The following is a 19,561-nucleotide window of genomic DNA, read 5'->3' as shown; positions in this document are numbered from 1 at the left end:
CATTAAGGACTATGGGGCACAAATAGAAAAAAATGCAATTAGATTACAGATGTCAAAAGTAGATCTGAGTGATTATATTTTGTTAGAATGCAGCACCTACTTCCATCCTGAGTGGCATGGGTGTGCACTTGAATTGTGAAACTTTGCACAGGTAGAAAAGATAAAAAGTAATGATGTATCATTATTATCCATTACTTTTCAACTCAAATCTTACTAGTGGTACAACATAGAAAAATGTCCTTTAACCTACTGTATCTATGCTGACCACCAAATTCCCATCTCCACTAATCCAGTTACCAGTTACTTGGTGATTCGTCCTCATCTAGAAACTTATTTAATGCTGCCTGCACCATCCTCTCTGGCAGTGTATTCTAACTCCAACCACTCTTACTTATGCCCCCTCTATGCTTTACCTTAAACCTATGCCCTATGGTTATAGATATTTCTGCGATTGGAAAAGATTTACGATAGTCTACCCTCGTCAGTTGTACAGCATAGAAATAGACCCTTTGGTCCATCGTGCCCATGCTGACCATTGAGCTCGCATGAATACTACTCCCATGTATTTGATGGACCTCTATGTCTTCATGATTTGAGCACTTTGCTACATACTTAAATGATGCTTTCAATATCTCGGGCAGTGAGTTTTAGATTCTATTCAAACTCTGGTAAAAAAAAAAATCATTCCTCCTCAGATGTCCTTTCCTCTTCAATGGTTTTCTACCATCTATATTCCTCATAATTTTGTATACTTCTCTCAAGATTTCCTCCTAGCCGCCTCTGCTCCAAGGAAAACAAGCTCAGCTTGTCCATTCTATCTTCACAATTCAGACACCTCATCCCAGACAATATCCTGGTATAGCCAGGATACACCTACCCCAGGCCTTTCTATATCTGTGAGCAAAACTGCACACAAGATGCACCTTAACTTCCCTGCTCTACATTCTATGTCCCAGCTAAAGAATTTGAACATGGTGCATATTTTCTTGACCAAATTATATGGTTTATTGTCTATGCTACTGTCTATCACTTTTTAGGGATCAATGGAAAACTACACAAAGCTCTCTTTGTTCCTCAATGCTCCACAGGCCCCCAAAATTCATTGCTCTTCATGGTTTAAATTCCATGAGCCTTTACTCTGCCCAATTAACCAGTTGATCACTATCTGTAGTCCAAGACTATCCTCCTCACCGTTATTTGCTGCTTGAAAACGAAACACATAATTTTCCTCATTCCATGGCCTGTTATTTTTCATTTTAAAATAGAAAGTCTCAAAATTGAAGTGTCACTGAGAATAGATGGGAAGTAGAAGATGTCACTTTAGGTACCAAGGAGATGATTGCAGATTTCAGGAGAACATGACCCATTCCTCATCGAGGGCTCAGTAGTAGAGAGGGTCAAGAACTTAAATTCCTGGGTGTCACATCTCCAAGGATCTGTCCTGGAGCCTCCACGTCGATGCAACGGCTATACTTTGTGGGGTGTTTGAGGAGATTCTGCACATCACAGAAGACTCTCGAAAAGTTCTACAGGTGTACCATGGAGAACATTCTGGCTGGTTGCATCACTGTCTGGTATGGAGATGCTAACACTCAGAACAAGAAAAAAACTCCAGAGGGTTGTTAACTTGGCCTATAACATTACAGGCACCAGCCTTCATTCCATCAAGGACATCTACAAGAGATGGTGTCTTAAGAAAGCAGCCTCTATCCTCAAGGATCCCTACCATCCAGGTCATGCCCTCTTCAATCTGCTACCATAGGGAAAAAGGTACAGGAGCTTAAAGATGAACACTCAGTGACACAAGGTCAGCTTCTTCCCTGCTGCCATCAGATTCCTGAATGATTAATGAATCAAAGACACTGCCTTACTTTTTCGTACACTGTTTTTGCTTATTGTTGTAAGGTGGTTTATATTAATGTTTGCACTGTGATATTGCCGTAAAACAACAAAATTTGTGACTTGTTCATGGCAATAAATTCTGATTCTGCCTTTTAAAAAAAAAACAGACAGAAAGACATGAACTTGAGGCACCTTCCACAGCTTGAAGATGCTATAAATAAATTAGTATGCAAGCTGTAGCTTTTTAAAATAGAGTCATCATTCAAGATGCTTTTTTGGACAGGTAATACAGAACATGTAATATTTCACAAAATTCCCTTATTTCTGTCATAAGGCAGACAAAGATTCACTATTAGTATTGCCCAGTGCCCTATACAGTAAGAGAGAAAGAGAAACAAGAGTCCCTTCAGAGACACTGAGTGTTCATGGATTTGCCTCTAGCACTCCGGTGGCCTCTGCACTCCTTTTCAATCCATTGGCAGCTCGGATTCTAGAACCATACCTCCCACACAATCAAGAAGCTTTCAATTCCTGAGGCCCTTCAGGAGCCCTTTTTGCTCTCACCACCCTTTCAAATCCTAGCTCCAGTACCTGGTTCCCATGAGCCAGTCTCCCTCAGCTTGGGGGGGATCCCTGACCACGTAGCTTGCAGCTTGTGTGGGTCTGTCAACCCCTCAGACCCTCATTACTCTCCCACCATGTCATGTCTTCTCCTTCTCGGGGGGGGGGTCTCCCCATTTTTTGTGCCCTGTGCCAGTCCACTGCTCCCCGAGCACAGGCACCGCCATTCTGGGCACAGACCCATGGTTGCAGGATTTTAGTTTAAAAGCACAGTCAACTTCTTTAACAGGCCGTTTAATGCCTGCATGGAACTGCTGACATTAGGAAGTTGAACCCTTTGGAGAAGTGCTATGTTTCCACTCTCCCAGGCCCACACCAGTGGCAGCATTGCTGTTACACTAGCTCTGGCAGTACACCTGCCCACAGTAACCTCTTGCAATCAACAATATGCAGGTTTTTCACCATGTTGATTAATGGAATACTCCCATTCTTCATCATAATGCTTTGGCATCTTGCAACCACATAAGAGGTCAGAGGATGAACAAGTTTAATCATTTCAACCTCAAGACATCCCAGCTCACCTTCACTTCTGCACTGATGTGTCAGCCGAAATTCTTGTGCAAAAGTCAGAAATGAGTTCTACTAACTGAGCCATTATAGTTGGACCATAAGGCACAAGAACTGAAATAGGCTGTTCAGCCCATCGAGTCTGCCCCGCTATTTAATTATGAGCTGATCCATTTCCCCACTCAGCCCCACTGCCCAGACTTCTCCCCATAACCTTCAATGCCTTGGCTAATCAAGAACCTATCAATCTCTGCCTTAGATTACAATGACATGGCCTCCACAACTGCCTTTGACAACCAATTCCACAGAATTACCATCCTATGGCTAATGAAATTCCTCTGCATCTTAAGCAGATACCCTTCAATCCTGAAGATGTGTCCCCTTGTCCTAGACTCTCCCACCATGGGAAACAACCTTTATCCATCCACTCTGTCCTCACCTCTCAACATTTGAACCGTCTCATTGAGAACCACCCTCCACCCCATTCTCCTCAATTCCAACAAATACAGGCCAAGAGCTGTCAAATGCTCCTCATATGATAACCCTTTCATTCCCGGAATCATCCTTGTGAACCTCCTCTGAACCCTCTCCAACTTCAGCACATCCTTTCTTAAATGAGGAGCCCAAAACTGCTCACAATATTCCAAATGTGGTTTCACCAGTGTCTTATAAAGATTCAACATCAGATCCCTGTTCATGTATTCTACTCCCCTTTAAATGAATGCCAGCATTGCATTTACCTTCTTCACCACTGACTCAACCTGCATGTTAACCTTCAGGCGATCCTGCACGAGGATCCCCAAGTCCCTTTGCATCTGAGAATTTTCTATTTTCACCCCATTTAAAAATTAGTCTGCCTGTTTATTTTTTTTTAACCGAAGAGCATAATCATATAAATTTCAATGTTGTATTTCATTTGCCATTTCTCTGTCCATTCTCTTCATCTGTCTAAGCCCTTCTGCAGCCTCCCTATTTCCTCAACACTACCTGCTCTTCTACCTACCTCTTTTCATCGGCAAGGTTGGTCACAAAGCCAATCATTCCATATTCCAAATCATTAACGTACATTATCAAAAGAAGCGCCCCCAACACCAACCCCTGTGGAACAGCACTAGCAACTGCCAGCCAACCCGAATATGATCCCTGTAGGCAGTCTCTCTGCTTCCTGCCAATTAGCCAATGCTCTACCCACAGTAGCATGTTTCCTGTTATATCATGGCATCTTATCTTGTGAAATAGCCTCATGTGCAGCACCTTTTCAAGGGCATCTTGAGAATCCAAATGCTCAACATCCACTGCATTCCTTTATCACTTCAAAGGATTCCAATAGGTTCGTCAAGCAAGATTTTCCCTTAAGGAAATCAGATTGGCTTTGGTCTATCTTGTTATGTGCCTCTATGTAATCCATAACCTCATCCTTAACCATCAATGTGAAGATGTCATACATTAACAGCAAACATATCCATAGCAACAGATTCCTTCTATATTATTCTGCAACTTGTAAACATGCAATATCATCTGAACTGCAATTGTTAATCAAACGTTGGCAGAGTTGGAATCAGAGGGAATTGGCAAATGAAACACACTCCTGCTTCAATTTGACCAGATGGTACTTGAGGAAAAGATACAGTGCCACAAAGGAACAAAATGGATATACAATCTGAAGGCAGAATTAATTTAATGAGTTTGCACAGCAGCCTGCTGTATATCCAGCAGAGTGGCTATAGGCTTTTAAGCAGGAGACATTAGCTCATTGACTGGAAAATAGAAAGCAGATGGTGATTTTAAAAAAATGAGTGCCGAACAATAATGATGTCTGGGATGCCCGATAAATATTTTATAAAAATAATTTAGAAGTAATGGAGTAGTGCAATTAATAGAGCAACTGCCTCCCTGCACCAATGAGCCGGGTTCAATCCTAACTTTCTGAGCCATCTACGTGGAATTTGCGTGTACTCTGTGACCACATGGGTGTTCTCTGAGTACTCTTATTCGTCCCCATGTATCGAAGATGTGCAAAATGGTAGGCGAATTGGTTACTGTAAATTGTTCCTGGTGTGTAGGTTGAGTGGCCATGATGAATTTAAAAGGATCAAAAAAAAAATAGTGAAATGATGAATAAAGCTTATGCAAGCAGGTTTCCGAGGCAGAAAAACAGGATGTCCATATGTTGTGTGTGCTGGTCCTGGGCTGCGGATGGAAAAGTGTAAAACGATGTGCGACTAATGTACCAGGTTCCAAATGTCGGTGCCTTACCATAGGTCACCAAGAGTTCAAAGTAACAGGAACTGCAATACCCCTTGGATGACGACAGAAAGTTGTAAAATAATGTATGATCAAAGCTAATAGCTTCAGATGCTGGTGCCTGATTCCGGAGCAGTCAGCAAACTGAGATAAGAACAAGAACCAGCTTGACCATAGGCTAAGATAGTTGATATAGATAAGGTAATGAAAAAGAACAAAGAAGTCATGAAGAACTCTATAAAAGCAGAAGAGTCTGACCCATTGGCAGGCTTGACCAGCTGCTTGATAGCAGCGCACGTCATGTTAACTGAGTTCTTGGGTTTTGTCAAAGAGTTAGACTCTTAATGTTGTCCTTAAATTTATTTAGACGTCCGAAGTGAGGCAAAACATTAACAGTTGAATCTGAAAGGAGCCAAAGTGAAAAGAATTAAATAGAATGATTATACCTGTGTATCTGATGATCACTGAGGTCCTGTTGCTCTGTTGTAATGACCATGTGGTATTCATTACAATTACAGTAAATGAGAAGTGACTAAGTTTAGAAAAGTATCAATGATTCAGGATCAACAAAATGGCAAAGCAAGCCTACTTGGGAGGAGTCTAATAAAGAACACTGGCTGGATGGACTTTGAACACTGATGCAAATGCAGAATTAAAAAAAAAAGCAGTGATATAATTTTGGAGGAATGGAGCTACACCACACAGATACAGGTCCTTCGGCACCTCTGGCTCCAACAGCCTCAGGTCCTTTTTAAACTTTCTCCAACTCATCTTAAACCTATGCCCTCTCATTTTATTCTCTCCTCACATGTGGAAATAATGATGATAATTCACTTTATCCGTGCTCTGCATGGTTTTCTGTGGCACTAAAAGATCACTCCTCAGTTTCCTACAATCCAGGGAAAAAGTTCCAGTCTATTCTTAAACCTTTCAGTTTTGGTACCATCCTTGTGAATCTTCTCGGCATCCTTTCCAGTTTAATGTAACATCCTTCCTTCAGCAAAGTGACCAGAACTGCATACAGTATTCCAAATGCAGCCTGACCAGTGTCTCACACAGGCCTAATATGACATTCCATTCCTCTATTCAGTGTCCTGACCAATGAATGCAAACAAGCCAAACACCTTCTACACCATCCTGTCTATCTGTGCCACCACCTTCAGAGACTCTACCTATATCCCTAGGTGTCTCTGTTTGATAACATTCCCCAGGGCTCTACCATTTACCGTATTTATACGCATTAAAAAAAATATATATATAAAAATATTTATATATATATATTTTACAAACCAGGTATATGTGTGCGCATGCTATACAAGAATATTTTAATAGGTTGAAAGAATGCGCACAAATAATATTGGGTGTGGGGAAGTTGAACTGGCATATTAGCAAGCATGAGAATATAATAGCAGCATTGAAAGAATGCGCACAATTAGTAGTAGCTGTGGGAAAGACATGCCAGCAATTTATATCAAGCATGGGAATATAATAGCGAGTATGAAAATATAATAGCGGCAATGAAAGAATGGGCACAATTTATAGAGGGTGAGGGAAATTTTGATTTTAGGGAATATCTCTTACTGAATACTATGGTATTCCTATAGACAGGCCATTCTGGCGAGGGCACTGCACCTTATCCATGTTAATTGCCTAGACCCAGCCCTGAGGGAGGAGATAAACAGATCAAGTGCCTCTGATTTGAGACATTGGAATTTTAAAATCCTGTTAACTCAGAAGCCTGTCTTTGATCTATTTAATTGATTCCTCTCCAAAGCTTGTTAATTTTGTGTTGCAGCAGGATATCATCTATATAATGGATGATTGATACCTCTGGGGGGAAGTTGACATTAATTGTGGCTTATACCTGTATGTGCTCTGTCTCACGTCCCATTTAAATGCAAATTGATTTTGCCAGTCGGAATTTACTACACCTATGCTAAACAATTTTGCATTCACATACACAATTTATGATTTTCTGCCCTTTTATGTGTGTGCGCATTATAGGAGTGAAAATATGGTGCAGTCAAGTCCTGCCCTGACTTGAGTTAACGAAGTACAACACTTCATACTTCTTTGAATTGAACACTATCTACCATTTCTCACCCACTGACTCAGTTGATCACGGTCCCATTGTAATTTTACATAACCTTCCTCATTGCCCAATTTTAGTGACATTCTCAAACTTACTAATGACACCACCTAAACCCCCTTCCCTCTACTATCAGAGCTTCCCTCTGCCCCATCACTTCTCAGCTTTTTTTTCCTTCTTCTACCCGCTCACTTGCATCCACCCGACTTCTTAGCTGTTAACCCGTGCTTCTCCCCTGCCTTCCTCCCATCCTCTCCGCCTTCCCTCTTTTTAATCGCTGCACCTGCATAATTTTGATTGTACCTCGGCAGCATGGTTAGCCTAACGCTACAACTACTAATCAATTTTCTACCACTTCTACAGGTAAATAAAACTACAAATCATATTCTCTCTGATCGCAATCTCGAAGTACTATCATTTTGTTATTTCAAATCTGCTGCCTTTGACATAGCTGATCTTACTATCTGACTCCAATATAATTATCATTAATTTTCATGAGAATGCACTTGCTTAGTACACTTTGTAAGCGCAACTGTAGAAAGATGCACTTTTAGCTTATTCCCCAATCAACCCTGCTCCCACACACCAAACAGGTTTTACATTTATATTTTCTCAGCTGCATGTCACTCCTCAACATCATAATCCAAAGACACAATGGCAGCTTCCATCTGAATCTAATCCTAGCTAGCTCCACTCCCCCATCATCTCTTGTCCCTTTGTGCCCTCTGACTTGCAGCGGGTATCTAATATGGTGTCCTCAATGAGCTGTAATTTCCAAACACCACACATTGGGAAAACCCAATCACAAGTACACCTTGAGTACCTCTTATCTGAATATCTGAAATGATCTAAAATCTGAAACTTTTTCCATCTGTGGTCCCATAATAGTTCAGAAATCCCGATCGGAGAATGGGATGTAGCAGATGCAAGTAGTGCATTATTAAGTGTAGATTCTTCAATTTATACTTACTTCAGTTAATTTGTGCATATGTAAATATTTTTATTGTAATGTGAGTGCAAAAATATCCAAAATCCGAAACACTTTTGGTTCCATGAATTTCAGGTAAGGGGTACTCGACCCATAATGCAACATTACCAAAACTGCTCTGAGTTAGTTTCCCCAGAAATTGCTTATTTAATCAAAACTTTGTAGTGGTGGTGGTGGTTGGGGGAAGTGCAAACAGCAAAAAAAAAGTGAGCTGACTACAAAAGCATTTTTTCACTTAACAGACTTTCAAATGCCTTGGAAGTAACTGTTGAGATGATGCAAGAAAATTTCAATGTGCATCTCTAAATGATACTCTAGTTAGGTTGTAACTTCATTTGTCTGCTCAGATAAAAAATGTCTAGACGATAAAGCTGAGCCTGAACCATGCAAATTTTCAACAGGTCTTGGTTTTGTTTCAATTATTTCTCCAAAACAGTTGTTCATAAAATGTAACCATTAAAGTCTAACCTTACTTTGTTTTCTTGAGCAATCCCCTCTGATCAATCAGCTGCAGGAGTTCTTGTGCTTTCACTTGGTACAACGATTCTCCAGAGTACTCATCAAAATGCACACCAAGCCGCTTTTGGAACATATACAACATTTAAAATTCAGACAAACTTTCAAAATGAACCTTGAAACAAAATGAATAACAATCCAATTTAGAGCAATCAAAAATAATAGCAGCAACCATTAAAATAAAGCTCCTATAAATCAACACTCAACTCAACACTCAAATCCTATTCAATATTTTAAATAAGAAAAGAGGATAACACTCAGCTGCATTGGTGAATCCAAAACAGTAAATGTTTCAAGTTTGATGATGTTTCATCAGAGCTCGTTGAGAACAGGTCACAAGATATAAATAAGACTGAAAGAATGCAGAGAAGATTTACTAGTTGGTTGCCAGCTTTGAGGAAAAGCAGAAAGGTTAATCAGGTTAGGATTTTATTCCCAGGAGCATAGAAGAATGAGGGGAGAATTGATAGAGAAATGCAAAATTATGATGAGTTAAGGGTGAAAGGGGTATAGTTTAAGGGGAGCATTAGGGGAACTTTTTCATGCAGAGAATGGTGGGAGTGTGAAATAAGCTACTGACTGAATTGGCAAATGCAGACTCAATTTTGATATTTAAGAGAAATTTAGACAGGTACATGGAAGGAAGGGGCGAGGAGGGATATGGTTTGGGTGCAGGTCAGTGGGACTAGGCATAACAGTTTGGTCAGACTAGAAGGGCCAAAGAGCTTATTTCTGTGCTGTGACATTCTATAGTTATAAGGTTCTAAACTAAGGGCCCCCAAATATCGACCCCTTCATGGATTTCTTGATATCTCATCACCCCCAGGCATGGAATCTTTGGGGGGCCAGGGAGTGGTGCACAGCGCTGCTCAAATTGGGGGGTGGGGGTTCACAGCGGTGTTGGACAAATACCTGGTACTTCTCCAAAGCCAAATACAACATGACAGTGACCAAGGCCACCCCTGCCAAAGGCACCATTTTCAAAAGCCCCCAATAACTCCCCCCAACCAAGGTCCCCAAAACCCAAAAGCAATAGATGTTCAAGACAAATGGTTACTTAAACAAAAGTTGCTTTTAATTATCTTTAAACATGAAAACAGGATCAAACTTTATCTTATCATTATTAACAACTTAACCTAAATTAACCCCCTTCTAATTCTAAGCGCACATGTATGTTCTTTGATTCACAGTCCAATCTCACTTCTCATTCCTCCAAGTTCACTGGTTGCAGACAATTCTTATATTGTGCACAGAATTTAACATTGATGAGTTCACCAGGCTTTGGTGCTTGAAAGGTAAATGGTTACTGCTCAGGAAGGTTCTTGTCAGTTTTCAGAGAGAGATTTATTGTTTGCTGGACACCCACAACTGATTTCTTTTAATCAGCCACTTCAGTGTCTTGCCAAAGAAACTTGCCCCATCAGTTTTCCAGATGATAACCTCTTTCTTTCAGGTCACCACAGAGTTCCTTTTAGTTTCAAGTGAAACATTAGGCAGCCAGTCCTCTCTTCTTGTAAGAACCACTAGGGCTTTGACCAGGTTGAACTAAGAACACACAACCCATCTTCCAAATGGGGTTTTCCACAAGCTTGCCCTGTTCCAGTCCCAGATGCTGCTGCTGACTGTCACACACACACACAGAAAGCCTGTTTTTCTCTCTCTGCTTCCAAAACCACATGGCCCTTATAGAACAGCAAATTCCACTCCAGACAGCCTGCGGCTCCGAGAGTTCTTTCATTTGTTGCCTTTTTGTGACTCTCTTGGGCACTCTCCAAAGTTTTTGCAAAGGCTCTTGGCACCGAAATGTCTAGCATGAGCAGAGCTCCAGTATTTTAAACAAGATCTGTTTTAAAGTGTTTGTATGTGACCGACACTAAAAAGCCTGCCACAATTTATCTCCAAAAAACATATTATTATGAGCCCAGAGGACCCATTAACCCAGCAGCAACAGATATTCACCAAGATAAATGGTTACCTAAACAAAATTACTTTTAATTATCTTTAAACATGAAAACAGAATCAAACTTTAACTTATCACTATTGACTTACTTAACCTAACTTAACCCCCTTTTAATTCTAAGGTTTGTTCTTTGGTTCACAGTCCAATCTCACTTCTCATTCCTCCAAATTCACTGGTTGCAGGCAATTCTTATACTGTGCACAGAATTTAACATTTATAAAGTTTACCAAGCTTTGGTGCTTGAAAGGTAAATGGTTACTGCTCAGGAAGGTTCTTGTCAGTTTTCAGAGAGAGATTTGTTGTACATTTACTTCCATCAGCCACTTCAGTGTCTTGCCAAGAAGCTAGCCCCGTCAGGAATCTCCAGATGATAATCCCTTTCTTTCAGGTCTCCACAGAGTTCCTTCTTGTTTCTCTTATTTCAAGTGAAACATTAGACAGTCAGTCCTCTCCTCTTGCATGAACCACAAGGGCTTTGTCCACGCCGTCTTCCATAAGCTTGCCAGCTAATTCTGTTCCAGTCCCAGCTACTTCTGCTGGCTGTAAAACACTGTACAAGTGATCCCTGTGTGTGTGTATGTCTCCTCTGGGAGAAAGTCTTTTTTACTCTCTCTGCTTGACAAACCACATGAACCTCATAGAACAACAAGTTCTCTTCCAGACAATCTGTGGCTCCAACAAGATCTTTCATCTGTTGCCTTTTGTAAACAACAACCCATTAGTGAAGTCTCTTGAGCACTCTTCAAAGCACTTGCAAAAGCTGTGGAGCTGATATGTCTAGCATGGGGAAGAGCTCCAGTATTTCAAATGAGATCTTTTTTAAAGTGTTTGTATGTGACCTACTCTAACAAACCTTTCCCAATTTATCTCCCAAAAACATATATATTTACTCTGTCACAATATCTATAGATAATACAAACATAACATAATCTGTCACACTAGGATTTCAACTCTTTTCCATTCCAAAGGTGCAACTGGACATTTTAAAATTTAAATTTAGTCATACAGCATGGTAACAGGCCATTTCGGTCTATGAATCCATGCTACCCAATTTACACCCCATTAACCTACACCCCTGGTATTTTTTGAATGGTGGGAGGAAACCAGAGCCCCCGGAGAAAACCCATGCAGACACAGGGAGAATGTACAACCTCCTTACAAACATAGTGGGATTCAAATCCAAGTCCTGATTGATGGCACTATAAAGGAATTGGACTAACCACTATGCCAACCGTGCCGCCCAACATTTTTCATATCCAAAGTTTCAGGCCTGAGCCCTTCATCAAGGTATGAGCAGAAAACATACAGGTACCTGAATAAAAAGGTAGGGGGAGGAGGAAAGAAGGGGTAGGGGAAGGAGCACAGGTCAACAGCAAGAGGCTAAGGGTGGATATGGGTGGGAGGGCAGGACAGGTGATACTGGGGGGGGTGGGGTGTAGCACTCTGAATGGAGTGGGAAAGGAGTAGGGAGCTGCAGGAAAGGAGACAGAAGATAGGGAGAAGAGAGAGAGAAAGAAAGAAAGACAGGGGAGGGACCAAACAGAAACTGGAAAAGGCGATGTTAATGCCATCTCGTTGGAGAATACCTGAACAGAATATTTGGAGTTGTTCCTCCAATTTACAGGTGTCCTTGATTTGGCAGTGCACACGGCCATGAACAGACATGTCAGTGTGCAAATGGTGGGTGGAATTGAAATGGTTGACCACTGGGACATCCTCATTATTGCAGAGGACAGAGCAAAGGTAGTCAGCGAAATGATCTCCCAGACTGCATCCATTCTCTGCAATGCAGAGGAGGCCACAATGTAGAGGAGGTCAAAAATGAAGTTTTGCTTCATTTGGATTATTTGGGGCCCTGAATGGTGGGGAGGGAGGTGGTGTGGGCGCAAGAGTAGCACTTCCTGCGGTCACAGGGATAGATACCAAGGGGGTGATTAGTGGGAAAGGATAAGTGGATGAGGAGTCACGAACAGAGCAGTCCCAGCAGAATGCAGAGAGGGGAGGAGATAGCCTGGTGGTGGGTTCATGTTGTAGGGGATGGAAATTGCAGAGTACAATATATGTCAGATGCAGCAGCTGGTGGAGTGTTGGGTGAGGTCAAGGGGAATCCTGACCTTGTTGTGCCTTAGGGTGGTGACACAGGAAATAGAGGAGATGCACGCAAGGGCTGAGTTGATGGTGGCAGAGGGGAAGCCACTTTTTTTTTTGAAGAAGGATATTTCAGATGTTCTGAAATGGAAGGTCTTATCCATGGAGCAGGTGCAATGGAGAAAGAAGAATTGAGAGAAAAGAATAGAATCCTTGTAGCAGACAGATGTACTCATGGTAATTGTGGGTGTTGATGGGTTTGTCTTCCCAGATTGAGATGAGAAATTGAGAAAGAGGATAGTTACCAGAGATGGACCAAGTGAATGAGGGCAGGGTGAAAGTTGACAGCAAAATGGATAAAGTTCACATGCTGATTGGTGCAGGAGGCAGCTCCAATGTGGTCATTAATGCAGTGAAGAAAGAGTTCAGGAGCCTTGACTTTGTAGGTTTGCAGCATGGATTGCTCCACCTATCCAACAAAGTGATAGGCATAGCTGGGACCCATGCGGGTAGCCATAATTTTACCAAGGCAATTGGGTTTGTGGATCTTGGGCAGGAGATGGAAATGTGCAGTGAAGGGTTGAGAAACACTCTCCAACCAGATGACATTATCATCGACATCTCTAGTTTCCATAGCTCCCTCACCCCCATCAACCTCTCTTTCCCTATCCCCATCTCTTTTTTGTCCAGCTCCCCAACCCCTTTCCACTCCATTCAAGGAACTACTTCCTTCCCTTCCCTATCACTTCTCAGCGTTTTTCTCTTCGGCTCTTCTACCCATATCCACCAATGACCTCTTGCCTGTGGCCTGTGCTCCTCCCCCTGCCCCTTCTTCCTTCCTCCCCATGCCCTCCCTTCCACTTTTTATTCATTCTCCTGCCAACTTTCTGCTCCTACCTTAATGAAGGGCTCAGGCCCAAAACATTGGTTTTACTTTTGCTTCCTGTGGACCTGCTGAGTTTCTCCAGCACTTTTGGGCACTGCATACAATCACAGCTCCTGTCTAACTCCTGTCTGCTTTGTAACTTGTTCAACAATATTACTGAGATTGGGAACTCAGTCTGTGGTTAAAAGTGGCCAGAAACAGTTGTCTTCTTCACTTTTTACATTAGGCAAAATCTTTACACGTGAATTTGATTAAAATATTCCTTTGTCAAACTTTGCAGTATTAGCCATTGAAATCAATTTTCCTTAGTAGCTATTTAATGGGCTCGCCACCGCACCATGTTTACTTAAAGCTTTAATCATTATAATAATGGGTAATACTGATAGGAACAATTTAGAACAAAGTTTAAATGTTATGAAATCTATTTTGTATTGCTATTTTGCATTAGTCTGGGTATCAGGTTAATACAGTTTTGTAAACAACATTGAACACTAAATTAAAGAATTCAGATTATATCTCAAAATTTTTTGTTACTTTTGGGACAACTTTTATAAATTACTATGTTCATTATCAGAGCACAAATTCTAACATTGCATTTCCACCAATGCTATTTCTCTGCTTCCAAAATTGCTATTGGTTTTGAGATTTAACAAAAAGTGATCCCCATGTACCACGTAAGGTACTGATTTCAGAGAAAAAAAATTGCATTTGTATTCACAGGTTAAATTATCCTCTTTGTATAAAATGGGGCAACAATTAGTATAATTCCATAGTACCTGGTGCCCCATTGTACATGATCAGAAGATAATGCTAAACAAGATTTTCTAATCAGGAAATTAATGAGGCAGCTTATACATCAAGGCAACATTTGAAGCCTATTTGCAGTATAGTATAGTTTTTAAAAAAAAACAAGATGCAATAGGAGCCTGACTGAATAGTCAAAACTATGTCCATTTGCCTTCCTTGTGTTACTTGAGGTTATAGGGGTAATGTAGATGAAAATAACTATTTCCTGTATCACTTCATAATTTCTTACCTGGTAGATTTTCTCATATTCTTCAATGCTGATAGTCCTGAAGTGCTCCCATAATGCCACGCTCTGCTTTTCCCCATGTTCTAGCTTTTTGAAAAATTCTTGTGCTGCCTTTTGAATGTCTTCACGGTCTTCTGCCAATTTGTTCACTTCAACATATACCTGCAATGTTTTCAATGTAAAAAAAGGGGTTGGTAATATTTTGCATTCAGTGTGGTTGTGTGAAAAGGTAAAAGATTTTTGTGTTGTGCTAGAGAAGATATTAAAAGTAAATGGTAAAATTAGATCCAAGAATCTTTTTGTTGGGTAATATATATGATAACGATATTAAGTTGGGGCTAGACAAATATAAAAAGGTTTTTTTGAGTTTAGCAACAGCAGTAGAGAGAAAGCGTGCAGCTAAAATGTGGAAAATGGAAAGTAATGTAAAAATAGAATGGTTTAATGAAATAAAGCATTGTCTCCCATTAGAAATTACTTGTAATATGAGAGATGAATATGACAACTGTTGTCAAATATAGGAACCTTTATCTGGAACCCTTGGGATTTTTCCGGATTTCAGAACAAAAGCCAGCTGCCCCAGATTTAAGCCCACCGGAATTGTGCTGCCATATCCACCCCATTCCAGTCCCACTGGCGTCTCTCTCTCTCCCCCTGACCCGCCCGAGTCGCGCTGCCGTGTCTCTCCCTGCCTGCCCGCTCGAGTCGCGCTGCTGTCTCTCTACCCCTTGCCCACCTGAGTTGGGCTGCCGTCTCTTTCCACCCCCCAAAGTCGCGCTGCCACCTCTCTCCCCCTTCGCCCGCTCGAGTTGCGCTGCCGCCTCTCTCCCCCGCCCGCCTGAGTCGCGCTGCCATTTCTCTCCCCACACCCACCTGAGTCGTGCTGCCGTTTCTCCCCCCCCCCACCCAACCTAGTCGCACTGCTGTCTCTCTCTCTCTCTCCCCCTCTACTGTACCAGCACCACGAAAAAAATGCTGGATTTTGGAGCTTTCCAGATTTTAGATGTCCGGATAAAGGATTGTGTAAACTGCCCTAAATAAACAATCTAACACCCAGGATCCTGTATGAGATTTATGAATATAGATTAATCCAGACCTTCTAATCCAACTTCCCCCTTGAAAGTATGGTATTTACATCAAGAAATATATTATGGAATTACTTTGAATGTGTTCTTTTTTCTGTCTTTTTCTATCTGTAGGGGTTAGGGAAGGTGGAAGTTGGGGGGGGAAATTGAAAATTATTTAGTATCCATTGTGTAATGATATTGCAAGCTAATTTGAAATGTATGTAAGATACTAATAAATAAAATTTACACAAAAAAATCATATACCTGCAAAATTAAAAGCAACAATTTAGTGTTAAGTAGATTTTGTTCAATATTTAGTCTTTTACCGTTGACAATTTATCAGAACTTTGTATTTGATCATTTCTCTTCACTAAAAAGAATTATTGCCTCTTTCATGAACAAAGCCATTTTAAAGTTCTACAAAAAATCAACTTCCCTGACCCAAAAGAAAAACAACATTTCCTATTTCTGCAGTCTTCATTTGCGGCACCTGGAGTGACGGAAGTGTACAGGCATACGATTAAGAGAGCCTTTTATCCCAGAACAGCAATTGTCAATACCAAAGGACATCCATTTAAAGTGAGTACAAGATAAAATTTTGGGGAGATGCAAGAGGTAAGTTTATTTTTTGTAAACACACAGAGAGTGGTGGGTGCCTGGAATGTATTTTCGGGACTGGTGGTGGAGATTGATGCAACAGAGACATTTAAAAGACTTAGATACATGGATGTAAGAAAAATGGAGGATTCTGGACTGTGAAGGAGGGATAAATTGATGTGGAGTAAGCTTATCTAGGTTGGCACAACATCGTGGGTTGTGCTATTCAGTAGGTAACTTCTTATCAATTAAAATAGCACAACTTTGTGGGATGGAATTGCTGAAGTGTTCACTTAACACATTTATTTTTTTTCATCACATGGTAACCTGTATCTTTTCCACCAAATTTACACCCTTTACTTGGATCTGATTAACCCAAACCTTTTACAACCCCAGCATTATAACTGACCTGTGCATTCTTCAAGAAAACTACAATAACTTTCATTTATATACCATTTTCAATGACAATGATATAACATTGCCGTGTTATATGGCGAGCTCTCCATTGGCCACTGAGACAGAGGTGCACCAAAGAAGAGGTACAAGGACTGCCTAAAGAAATCTCTTGGTGCCTGCCACATTGACCACCGCCAGTGGGCTGATATCGCCTCAAACCGTGCATCTTGGCGCCTCACAGTTCGGCGGGCAGCAACCTCCTTTGAAGAAGACTGCAGAGCCCACCTCACTGACAAAAGACAAAGGAGGAAAAACCCAACACCCAACCCCAACCAACCAATTTTCCCTTGCAACCGCGTCTGCCTGTCCCGCATTGGACTTGTCAGTCACCAACGAGCCTGCAGCAGATGTGGACATACCCCTCCATAAATCTTCGTCCGCGAAGCCAAGCCAAAGAAAACAATTAAACCAAGAAGCATTTTGCAAGAAAGTAAAAAGGGCCTGAGCTACATTTTAAGATATATGGTCAATGGCTTGTTCATAATGCAGATTATAAGGAATTTCTTAAAGTACAAATGTGGGTAGAGAGGTAGAAAAGTCTGAGGAGATTTGACGTGTAGTACCTTGGGAACTCAACGTAGGACTACGGATGGAAAGGGATTAAATTCCTAACTGTAGCAGCCAGGAATCGAGAGGGCAGACATTAGTGGAGTAGAGCACTACCGGAGATTACAGGATTATGTCAAGGTGTAGGGGATTTCATATATAGAAAATGTTTAAAGCATATTTTTAATCAATTTGGAATCTACAAACAGAGGATGATGGATAATTGGAATTTAAGAAAAAGCTGCCCGCCCTTGACCCTTTTATCTCCAACTTCCGCCGGAACATCAACTGCCTCAACTTTATTCCCCCCCCCCCTACTCCAACCTCACCTCCTCAGAACACTCCAACCTCCACTTTCTCTGCAACAACCCTACAAGAGTGGTGCTGTTGTAGTCTGGCGCACTGACCTCTACCTTGCTGAGGCCAGCTGACACCTATCAACCTATCAACCCCTCCCATAGGACCCCACAATTACCCATCAAGCCATGGTCTCCAACACCATCTCTCAACTCATCAACTCTGGGCACCTCTCCCCATAGCCACCAACCTCGTCTCCCATCCTCGCACTGCCCGTTTCTACCTTCTACCCAAGATACATAAACCTAGCCACCCAGGTAGATCCATTGGATCTGCTTGCTCTTGCCCTATGGAACTAGTTTCGTCCTATCTTGACTCCATCTTTTCTCCCCTAGTTCAATCCCTCCCCACCTACACCCGTGACACCTCACACACCCTCCACCTCCTCCAAGACTTCAGATTTCCTGAATTGGACCGCTTCATCTTAACGATGGATGTCCAATCCCTTTACACCTCCATTCCCCACACAGAAAGCCTTAAAGCACTTTTCTTTTTTCTGGATCTCAGACCTGAGCAGTCATCTCCCACCACCACCCTTTTCCTCCTGGCAGAACTTGTCCTCACCCTTAACAATTTTTCCTTTAACTCATCCCACTACCTCCATATTAAAGGAGTAGCCACAGATATCTGCATGGGTCCCAGCTATGCCTGCCTTTTTGTGGAGCAAAACCTGCTACAAGCCTACACAGGCAAGACCCCCCACCACTCAGCCCTTCCTTCTGTCTCCATCTCAGGAGACAGACTCTCCACTGACATTTATTACAAACTCTCTAACTCCCTCAACTAACTGGAGTACTCATTTTCACACCCTGTCCCCTCCAAGGACTCCACCCCCGTCTTTCAATTTCTCCGTCTCCACTGCATCTGGTCCCAAGATGAAGTATTCCAGTCCAGAGTCTCTAAAATGTCTGTCTTCTTCCACCAACATGGGTTCCCCTCCACCACTATTAACTCAGCCCTCACCCACATCTCCCCCATTCCCTGCTCATCTGCCCTAGCCCCCCACCCCGCGAAACAATAAACACAGAATCCCCCTCGTCCTCACCTACCACCCCACCAGCTTCTGCATCCAACACATTATTCGCTGGAATTTCTGGTACTTGCTACAGGACCCCACCACCAGACACATTTTTCCTTCTCCTTCCCTCTCAGCCTTCCGTAAGGACCGCTCCCTCTGTGACTCTCTTGTGCACACTACCCCCCCCCCCCCAACACCATCCACCCCAGCACCTTCCACTGTGGTCGTAGTAGGTGTAATACCTGCACCCACACCTCCTCCCTCATCACGTTCTGAGGTCCAAAACAGACCTTTCAGGTGAAGCAACACTTCACCTGTACTTCCAAAGTACTCATTTACTGAATCCGGTGTACCCTCTGTGGCCTTCTCTACATCGAAGAGAGCGGTCGCAGATTAGAAGAATCTTTTGCCCAGTACCTCCTCTCCATCCGCAACAAAAGCGATCTCCCTGTAGCCAACCATTTCAATTCTGAATCACACTCTCAAGTCACATCTGTTCATGGCCTTTCACACTACCCCATCCTAACCACTCAGGGCATGAACATTCAAGTTCTCTGCATTCCACTAATCAGCTTGCCTTTCCCCACCCACACTTTAAGTAGTTATTCCAGTTCCTACTTCCTTTCTCTCTTCTCCTAACCTATACTCCTCCAACCCTTCCTGCAGTCCTCCACCTACCCATCCACCTATAATCACCCACCCTCACTATCCCCCCCCACCCCCTTTTGTTCGGACATCTCTCATGC

At 42.1% G+C, this 19,561-nt stretch overlaps 2 protein-coding genes across 7 annotated transcripts in view; one reads left to right on the top strand and one right to left on the bottom strand.

Annotated features, from left to right (window-relative positions):
• The window catches only part of rars2 (arginyl-tRNA synthetase 2, mitochondrial), an 85,132-nt gene that overhangs the window by 49,427 nt on the left and 16,144 nt on the right, over nucleotides 1-19,561 (bottom strand). For all 4 annotated transcript variants that reach the window (XR_011340713.1, XM_069887364.1, XM_069887363.1 and 1 more), the window contains exons 9-10: nucleotides 14,778-14,936; nucleotides 8,765-8,871 (exon numbers count right to left, since the gene is read on the bottom strand). Coding sequence is in view for 3 of the 4 variants with exons in the window: in XM_069887364.1 (XP_069743465.1) it covers nucleotides 8,765-8,871; nucleotides 14,778-14,936 (266 nt within the window). In the remaining variant the exon portion in view is untranslated. The remainder of the gene's footprint in view (nucleotides 1-8,764; nucleotides 8,872-14,777; nucleotides 14,937-19,561) is intronic.
• Nucleotides 1-19,561, top strand: part of slc35a1 (solute carrier family 35 member A1) — a 106,061-nt gene that overhangs the window by 82,593 nt on the left and 3,907 nt on the right. For all 3 annotated transcript variants that reach the window (XR_011340715.1, XR_011340716.1, XR_011340714.1), the window contains exon 8: nucleotides 16,316-16,420. The gene's annotated coding sequence lies outside the window, so the exon portion shown is untranslated. The remainder of the gene's footprint in view (nucleotides 1-16,315; nucleotides 16,421-19,561) is intronic.

The sequence above is a fragment of the Narcine bancroftii genome, chromosome 6 (genome assembly GCF_036971445.1).
Source record: "Narcine bancroftii isolate sNarBan1 chromosome 6, sNarBan1.hap1, whole genome shotgun sequence".
In the NCBI taxonomy this organism is placed as follows: domain Eukaryota; kingdom Metazoa; phylum Chordata; class Chondrichthyes; order Torpediniformes; family Narcinidae; genus Narcine; species Narcine bancroftii.
Note: the sequence above shows the minus strand (reverse complement) of the source record. Positions and strands in the feature narration are given on the sequence as shown.